This window comes from Staurois parvus, unplaced genomic scaffold (genome assembly GCF_062004578.1).
Source record: "Staurois parvus isolate SC_StPar_1 unplaced genomic scaffold, SC_StPar_1.0 ptg000303l, whole genome shotgun sequence".
Taxonomy (NCBI): domain Eukaryota; kingdom Metazoa; phylum Chordata; class Amphibia; order Anura; family Ranidae; genus Staurois; species Staurois parvus.
The window spans coordinates 9,892,923-9,903,035 of NW_028318099.1; the positions used below are offsets into that span (position 1 = coordinate 9,892,923).

The 10,113-nt window shown below is 41.2% G+C and overlaps 1 protein-coding gene and 1 pseudogene across 1 annotated transcript; one reads left to right on the forward strand and one right to left on the reverse strand.

Moving 5' to 3' along the window:
- The first annotated feature begins 253 nt into the window (after positions 1–253).
- On the forward strand, positions 254–1,201 carry LOC149457771 (taste receptor type 2 member 9-like). The gene has a single exon (XM_089683116.1). It carries the CDS (start codon positions 254–256, stop codon positions 1,199–1,201), a length of 948 nt encoding a protein of 315 aa, XP_089539242.1.
- A 6,852-nt stretch (positions 1,202–8,053) lies between these two features.
- LOC149457772 (cytochrome c oxidase assembly protein COX20, mitochondrial pseudogene) lies at positions 8,054–8,407 on the reverse strand (annotated as a pseudogene).
- Positions 8,408–10,113: the final 1,706 nt, after the last annotated feature.

Genomic DNA, 10,113 nt, shown 5'->3' on the forward strand with positions numbered 1-10,113 from the left:
ATTACAAACCACATAATTTGTCAAAAGGAAATAGGAAAAACAATTGACAGGTGTTATATTGACTTGCAAATACATTCTTTTTGATATGCTTCTAATATGTAATGCGGAGACACACACGAAGACATACAAGAACTCGTAAATCTAGGAAATCTACTTTTGTTTTTGAAAAACAGACATCTGCACATCAATTTCTTAGGAAAACAAACCAGATCCTAATTAGAGGAATTAAGAATCTTGAAACACAACTATCATCATGGATAGCTTATACATTACAGATATAGCTGTCCATATCATACTTCTTGTAACTGGCGTTTCTGGAAATATCTTCATCTTCATCGTTCACTTTCTGGAGTGGCTAAAAACTCATGAGCATAATCCTTGTTATCTCATTATTAATGCCATTGGGATTTCCAACACCTGTCTGCAAATAGCCAATGACATGATAGAGTTTTCATACTATTTATGGCCAGATGCCTACAATGAAGAATTGCTATATAGTTTTACAACAGCTCTTGTAGCATCTCTGTCATTGTCTAGTCTCTGGTGCTCCACCTGCCTCTGTTTCTACTATTGTGTGAAGATAGTCAACCTCAATGGACCATTGTTTTATAAAATCAAAGCTAATCTTCCTGCTGTGGTACCTTGGTTACTTGTGTTCTCAGTTGTTCTGTCTTGGTCAGTTGGAATGCCCGCCCTATGGGATCTGTACATGGGCTATTCCATCACAGCCGTAAATGTGACAGGGAATGTGACATTAGAAGAATCATTTTATCCCTACGAGAGTAAATGTAATTGTATATTTTACTTATATGTTTTATTTGCTTCTTTGGCATTTGTAATAATTTTCTTGGCAGGTGGTACCATCATCGCCTCTCTGTGTAAGCACATGTCAAGGATGAGGCAAAACAATGAAGGACTTGGTCATTCCAGAATCAAGACTCACTTATCAGCTGCTAAAACAGTGACTGCTCTCCTGATACTTTATTTGATTTTCTATGGAACATTTACCTTTATAAACAATCCAGTATATGTCCTGGATAGCATACAATTTATTATAAGTAACATTGTTATTTCCACTTTCCCAACAGTAAATACTTTTATTCTAATCATGGGAAACAGAAAACTGTTGAATGTTTTAAAACAGGTACTGGGTATGAAATCTAGCGTCAGAAACACTGAAGTCACTGTTACTACTTACTGATGTATATGAATGTGTGTGTGTGTATTTTTTTTTTTGAGATGTAAAAATGTTATCCAATAAATGTTTTATTTAGCATTGCATGGATAAAACTGCACATAACACATTATAAATGTATCATGTTTACAGACAAATTAAAAATTATTTGAGTTCATTTACATCTATTTTATTTGCCTATTTATGTTCATGTTATAATATTTTCAGTACAAATTTCAGTTCAGTCCTGGCCCCAGATATAGCCTAATGAGTATTCTAATATTGTATATCGATTTTAAGACATATTTTTTTTAACGCAATGATAAGGACAATGACAGTGCTACCATTGGGCGAACTAGGCAGCTGCGTAAGGCATAGCCACAGCTGCTGGTTTTCCTACTCTCTGCCATGGCCAGATCTAGGGGGGTGCTGGGGTGGGCTACACCCCCAAGATTTCAGTTGTGCTCCCAGGTCAGTCTTTCCATGGATGCTGTGCCTGGCCGCTATCCAAGAACGATACTGTGTTATCTGCTGTATGGAGGATCGCTCCACTGACAGGAGAGAGAGCACAGCACAACCCATACCTGATTTGCTGCTGGTAAGTTTGGGGGGGTTACAGGCTGGGGTGACTGAAAGGAGAGGAGAGAGGTAACAATAATTTGTACTGAAATGAGAGGTTTGTGCATGGGGGGGGGGGTAGGAGCAACTTTGTGCTGGGAAGGGTAATGGGGATGGTGGTGGGGGGGGGGGGTTGATTTGTGCTAGAAGAAGAAATGGGGGGATATGTACTAAAAGTGTGTGTGTGTGGGGGGGGGGGGGTAACGTGGCAGGATTTTATGCTGGGAGGGTAATTTGGTGGAGTTTAGCTGGAGGAGAGAATTTGTGGGGGATTTGTCCTAGGTGGGGGGATTGAAGGAGAATTGGTGCTGGGAGGGGTGGTTGGGGGGATTTGTGCTAGGAGAGGGGATTGGGGGGATTTGTGTTAGCAGGGGAGATTGGGGGGGAAATTTGTACTAGGAGGGGGGATTGGGGTGGATTGTTACTAGAAGGGGGAATGGGGGGAGGGGGGTTGTGCTAGGAGGGGGAAGTGGGGGGAATTTGAGCTAGGAGAAGGGATTGGTAGGGGTTGTGCTAGGAGGAGGGAGATTTAGAGGGATTTGTGCTAGGAGGCGGGATTGGGGAAATTTATGCTAGGAGGAGGATTTGGGGGAGATTTATGCTAGAGTGGAAAATTTGAGGGGAAAGAGGATGTGTGCAAGATGGGGTGAAGAACTACAGGTGAAGTTTTATTTATTTATTTATTTTTTTGGGGGTGTAAGTAGCTGGCTTTCAAAATAATAATATAAAAAGTGAACGCTCTTATGATAAATAAATGAATAAATCAATATACTGAATAAAGCAGCTTGCAAAAGGCAAAAACCTCTAAATCCTTAAAAACATCTATACCAAAATTACAGCGCTACAAATAGTAATAATAATATAAAGTGATAAGTGAAAAAGTGCTAACTAGGATTGCAAATAAAGTGACAATTTTGATATAGAAGTAGATGGCTTTGCCTAGGGCGCAAAATAGTCCAGCACTGGCCCTGGATAGGAATATTTGTTCATAAATTAAATACAAGAATCTGCTTTTAAGGCTTATACTAACCACTTGCCCTCCAGAGGATTTACCCGCCTTCCTGACCAGGCTATTTCTTGCGATATGGCGCTGCATTACTGACAATTGCACGGTCATGCAACGCTGTACATAAAGGAAATCTATGTCCTTTTTTCCACAAATAGAGCTTTCTTTTGGTGGTATTTGATCACTTGTGTGTTTTTTATTTTGTGCACTATAAACAAAAAAAAAGACGGACTCTGTGCAGGCCAATCAAGCTCTTCCACCCCAAACTCGCTCACCATGTCTTTATGGACTTTGCTTTGTGCACTGGTGCGCAGTCATGTTGGAACAGGAAGAGGCCATCCACAAACTGTTCCCACAATGTTGGGAGCATGAAATTGCCCAAAATGTCTTGGTATGCCAACATCTTAGGAGTTCCCTTCACTGGAACTAAGGGACCAAGCTCAACCCTTGAAAAACAACCCCACATCATAATCCCCCCTCCACCAAACTTTACACTTGGCACAATGCAGTCTGGCAAGTACCGTTTTCCTGGAAAGTGCCCAACCCAGACACATCCATCAGATTGCCAGACAGAGAAGCGTGTTTCCTCACTCTAGAGAACATGTCTCCACTGCTCTACAGTCCAGTGGCGTTGTGCTTTACACCACTGCATCCGACATTTTGCATTGCACTTGGTGATGTAAGGCTTATTTGCAGCTGCTCAGCCATGGAAACCCATTCCATTAAGCTCTCTATGCACTGTTGTTGTACTAATCTGAAGGCCATACGAAGTTTGGAGGTCTTTAGCTATTGGCTCAGCAGACAGTTGGTGCCTTCTGCACACTGTGCGCTTCAGCATGCACTGACCTCGCTCAGGGGGCGGACGGACAGACCATTTGGGAACACGGGCATTGCCGAGGGCCTGGGGTCAGTAGGGGGCCCCATGAGATGCCACTGGTACCTTTCATAGGCTTTTTTTTGGGTGTGGTTTGAGTGTGGATGAGGACACAGGGGCCCCATGATCCCCTATTGCCCGGGGGCCCCATGAGTTGTCAGTCCACCCCTGCCTCTTGCTGTTATTTTACGTGGCCTACCACTTTGTGGCTGAGTTGCTGTTGTTCCCAATTGCTACCACTTTGTTATAATACCACTAACAGTTGACCGTCGAATATTAAGTAGCAAGGAAATTAAACTGATGGACTTATTGCACAGGTGACAACCTATCACGGTACCACGCTTGAATTCACTGAGCTCCTGAGAGTGACCCATTCACAAAAGTTTGTAGAAGCAGTCTGCATGCCTAGGTGCTTGATTTCATACACCTGTGGCCATGGAGGTGATTGGAACACCTGAATCCAATGATTTGGAGGGGTGTCCAATACTTTTCTTTTGGCAATATAGTGTATGTATATATATATATATATATATATATATATGTATATATACACGAGGGTTCTTCAAAAAATTTCCACACTTGCACATATATGTATAAAAGACCCATCGTATATATATATATATATATATATATATATATATATATAAATTAAACATTATTGCAGTTGTTTACAGTTATTTTATTTGCCTTTTGCTGTTCATCTTATTAAATTTTTTGAACTTGTAGTACAAATTTAAATTCAGCCCTGACTCCAGATGTAGTTTAATGGGCATTCTAATGTTTTTATATTTATTTTAGACAAATTCTATTTATCATAATGACGTAACATAGGGATATTTGATCATTTAATTAAATATAATTGTCAATTTTTTATGGGTTAGCCCAAATCATTACAAGAACCCAAACCCAATAATACAAGTCCATACAAAATGCAAATAAGTCGAGATCTGAGCTTGGTGAAAAGCACTGACCCTCATTCTGTGTACATAATACCTTTTCTTTATGGCAAAGGTAAATTGAGACTGCAGAAACATGAAAATGCAAGTCAAAGTGCAGCATTCACACCAAGGTGCTACAGACCTCAAAGGGACAACTTCCAAGGTACTACAGAACTACTTCTAAAAAATGCTACATGCATAATTGCCTTTGGGCTTCTGAAAACTCCAACCTGCAACATACATGTAGTTAGCCAGTGAAGTCAGAGAAAAGTTACAGCTCCTAATATGCAGCTCCAGGCCAATATATCAGAAATCATTAAAGCCTTGATATAGCCAGGGAACCAGAACTTTCAAAAGGGAAGTTTAGCAGTGCATGTTTTCTGTACAGGACAACTGTTCCTTTTATACAGTTGTCCAGAGGGGCGGACTGACCATTTGGAAACTCAGGCACTGCCCAAGGGCCCAGGGTCAGTAGAGGGCCCCATGAGATGCCCCTGGTACCTTTTTCATAGGCTTTTTTGAGTTTGGCCATGGACACAGGGGCCCCATGATCCCTTATTGCCCGGGGGCCCCATGAGTTGTCAGTCCGCCCCTGGTTGTCCATTAACTTATCTCCTCGCTCCCACTGAGTGCAGCCTAACATTAAAAATGCTTACCTTTCCCCTTATGCACTGTGGGGTTTTACTTCCACCCATCTCCTTTTTCCTGCATGTACATTCTACACATCCATTCATTCTTATGGGTGAGCCATAGGCTAGAAGATGCTATGATAAATGATCACTTATAGAAATGAATGAGGCACAGCAAGAAGACGATCTGGTGGTAACGTTTTCTAAGCAAAGACTGTGCAGTGCTAGGCGTGGTTACATAGTGAATATTGCTGGAGCAGGGAGGAAGGCAAGTATGCACTTAGGTGGTTGAAGGACAACTGAATGTACTGTAGGTTCATCTGACCTTTATGTAGTGTTTAAAACATGTAGAGGAGTGAGTATTTACTCACCATACTCAGATGCAGGCACAAGCCCCGTTATTTTCATTTTCCCCAAATTGCTGAGTTGTTGGACACAACCAGGCAAGATACATTTGTCTGTCTCGCTACCTCAGCAGAGTGGCCACACTTCATAAGTATTGAGTGAACCAAGCAAAGTTCGATTTGCTGGACTTTCACTGAACAGTTGAAAAAGTCTGCAGAGCTTGGACATAACACTCAAACTCCACTAAAGTCTATAGGAGGCAAATCTTGTAATTTTGTCTGGCCTATTTCAAGGCCAATGTGAAAGCTTTTGTTAAAAATAGGGCATGTGTGGCAGGTCACTAATATAGGGGACATTTACCACATAAATAAATAATAAAACAATACCATTCAGCAGGGAGGGTTTTTTTTAATAAGGTAACAATAAAGTGATTGTAAAGGCTCAGTTTTTTTATTTTTTTAAAAATGACAAACATGTCATACTTACCTGCTCTGTGCAATGGTTTTAGCTGTGATTGACAGCAGCAGGAGACTGAGCCAAGTGTAAAGGGGAGTTGGAGGGGGAAGCTCCATGCAGAAGGTTTTTTTACCTTTGCATAGCATGCATGAAGGTAAAAAAAAAACCTTCTGCCTTTACAACCACTTTTAAAAATACACATTTCCTTTAAATAGCATGCTTAGTGAATGCCTTATAATTGTTTGTGAAGTGGTTAACCTGTAGGATGTACTCTAGCAAAAGAGACATAAAAAACTATTCCTGCTAAATGACAGTTGAAATCCCAGACCTGCTTCAGTTTGTTAACAAAGTTTTTGGATCCTGGTTGATGTCATTATCCAGATATAGTAATAAACATATGTGGTCAGTGACAAAAACCAGCCTATCACCAGCCAGTTTGTTGACATGTTGCAGACAGTCAGGAAGCTGTCATTTTTAGCAGGAGTACAGCAGGAGAGAATCATTGTGGAGTGGATCATCACATTTTCATTGAGTGGGTCGAAGACAATCGCTCATCGTGATTGACAACAGATCTACATTTTTTTTTACATAAAATGCTTTTGCTATGTTGTCTGTATGTATATTTGCTGTGTAATGTTTTTGTGAATGATTAACAAGGGGTAATATATACCCTTTACCCATACCTTTCACATAGAGTGTGGCTTTCTAGGGGCCTCTTATCTTAAATGGGGCTTACAGATTCTGATAAGTCCCCTCCTTGTAGACCCCCCCCCTCCTCCACAGTTTTTACAAGGAGTCTCCCTTTAGGAGTCTACCTTTAAGAGTAACCGAGCATGCTCAGCTCAGGAGAGTTCGGCTGAAAGTTGGAGATGGAGTGAGGCTGAAGAGAGGAGCCCGGGAGGGTGTCTTCTAGTAGCCACCAACCCACCAGCAGCACATTAGAAGGACTGAGTAAGTAGACCTGCACTCCCTGGGCCAGAAAGGGAAGGAGGCATTCTAGTGGAAAACCGGATTAGCCTGCACCCTGGACTGCTTCGCCATTTATGTGACAGACACCAGATCCCCTGCTCAGGGATTCACCCAGAACAGCTGGATGAGGAGCATCTAGGGTCTGGTGTGCTACTACAGGAGATGCTGGCTAGCTCTCCAAAAAGAGACGGTTTGCTGTAACCATTGTACATTGTTCAGGAAGTTGTCCTCGGTTTCTCAGTTCCTTTGGGCATTTCGTACACCCCTTACCCTATCCAAGTTTAAATCCACTTAATAAAATCCAAAAAACAAGCTCAAGGACTGGTTACTGACTCCATAAAGCAAGTATTTGTGGAGATATGTGTTGCCTGGCTGTACAGGATTATAGGGGGACCCAAAACAACAGCAACTCCTAAGGGGGTAGTGTATTATATATTCCCATTCCCAATAGAAGGGTGTACATATAAATAAGTTGGTTTATATAACCTAAACTATTTTATGTACCCAGGGCCAGTGCTAGGCATTTTTAAATGAACAAAACATGAAACTGCTAAATGTATTTTAATTTGCAAATATAAGTGCCATGACATAGCACCAATATTAAAGACAAAATATATATTACTGGTAATATTATGTTTACTAACAAAATAGTGCTCAAAATGAACCAGTGCTCAAATAATCCAGAATGATTCACATCTTCATGTATATAAAATAATAAATATAATATATAAGTGTCCACCAGAGTCAATATAATCATACAAAAATTGAAGTCCTTCATACAGTTCAAATAAAATCTTGTTGCAAACAGCTTCCCAAGTGACTGGACCAGAAACCTCAAAAAAGAAAAAAACTCATATAGTGCATTATCATTAGCAAAAATTGAATAAACAACTGTGATATACTCACAAAAACACGTGATCACTAATAGTGCAAAAAGTGAACAACCGTGTAAAATGTGCCAGTGAAAACACTACCGTGAAAAAACATTCCGTAAAAAAGTGTGAAAAATTGTGTACACTTCTATGGTGTGCAGATTAAAAACCATTACCGAATAACATAAACCATAAGACTTGTGATCATTAGGAGGATGATGTTATGAATATACTCCAACAGAGAGCACCTCACAGCCACATGGATATACTCCTCTCTATCCACCATCTCCATGCTCCAAGCGATGCCAACCCAGAAACCAAGAGTGCTAAGAATAAATCCTCCAACAGCTATATCACAGGAGCGCCTCACTCTGCTTGTTGCAAGAAAATTTCCAACTCCAACCACCAACGATCTAACTGAACCATACAATAATGACTCGCGTGCACATGGTGTCTTTTGCACATCAAGGATCCACAATAATTTGAATGACTTCTCTGTAGATGCTTGACCTCCCTGGTCCGCCATGATGGCTACAGAGAAGTCATTCAAATTATTGTGGATCCTTGATGTGCAAAAGACACCATGTGCACGCGAGTCGTTATTGTATGGTTCAGTCAGAAATGACCACAAACACAACAAATATATTTTTAAAGTTTAAATGTACGTAGCACTACTCCCTTAGGAGTTGCTAGAAGATTTGGGTCCACCTATAGTCCTGTACAGGCATCACACATCTCCACAAAAGCTTGCATCCAGAGTCAGAAATCAGTCCTTGAGCGTTGGTTTTGTTGTTTTATTTAGGGAATTTGAACTGGGATAGGGTTAGGAGTATACAGGAACTATATATGAACCTTCCCTGCAGCACAGACTCTGTTGGAGAGCTAATCAGCATCCCCTTAATGTACCACCCCAGACTCTAGATGAATTTCTCCTCTTCAGCCAGCAATCTGGAGGTATCCTTGAACAGGGGATCTGGTTCCTGTCACTTTAAGAGATGAACAGTCACAGGTATGTGGCTAATCTGGTTTCCCACCAGATTGCTCCTTCCCCTATCTGCCCAGGGGGTGCAAATGTACTTACTCAAATCTGCTCCTGTACTGCTGGTGGGTTGGTGGCTGCTACCAGGCCTATCATCTGGGCCGCTCCTTCCCTGCCATACAGGTGTTTCTGTCTCAGGGGGCCTGTGAGCTCTGAGCTTTCCTGTTTTCCCGTTCCAGGCCTGCAGGTAGGCCTCATCCCACTAGGCCTCCTCTCAGCCTCCTTCCGTCAGCCTCACATTTTCCTCTCTGTCTTCCACCCGAACTCTCCTGCAACTGAGCAGGAGGCTCTAACACTTTTAAGGGTGTCCCAGCCCCCTGCAAGCCTTCTTTTGGGGATTGGCTAGAATGCAACCAGACACTCCTCAGATCCACTCACTGCCTCTAGGGACTTCTTCCAAAGCACTAAGAGCAAAAGGAAAATCCAGAGGGGCTGGCCCGCAGTACCTCTCAGCTCCTGACCATGATTTCACCTTCTGGCCATTACACCTAGGCTGCTTCTCAGCCTTCCTCACTACCAATTAAATACTAGCTCCCTCTAGCTAAACTAAGAGGATGCTACATTTACAATCAGTTAACGCATAATAATAGCAATGGTAGCAATGGAATGATCCAATGCAATAATGTTTGGATAACTGTTCTGTCTGTACAGATATGTGGATTTAAATGTCTAGGCAGAGTGTCATGGCGTAGTCTTATCTCATTGATCTAGATATTTTATTTTGTTAAACTACCTTTTACAGTGCTATTTTTAGAAATACATGAAATACCATAAATAAAAAATACATAAGTGACATAAATAGAAAAAAAAATACAAGTCCAAAGTTCTATAAATCACTTCCACCAAATGCACAAAAGTGATAGGTAGAGGAGTGATCCTCTTCACTGGTTCAACGCAGTCTGAATATAAACCACCACATGTTTCATCAAACACTCTGAGGTTTACCAGATGTACTGTGACCCTCATAAGAGAAGTCAACAACAGCGTTTGTATATCAATCCACCAATCGCCAGCTGATCGCCAACAGATAGGTAGCCTCCTATCAGTTCATCTCCTATATGTATGGATAGGCTCAATAAACCACATGTGCAAAAAAAGAAATGTTCCAATAGTGTAAATCTGATATAAGTTTAATGTTAAAATGGTTAAAAACATTCACATGTAGGCCGTGTATACAGGCATCTCAGTAAAAA

Excerpts from the sequence above, each read along its gene's own strand:
- LOC149457771 (XM_089683116.1), top strand. The coding sequence starts at position 254 with ATGGATAGCTTATACATTACAGATATAGCTGTCCATATCATACTTCTT.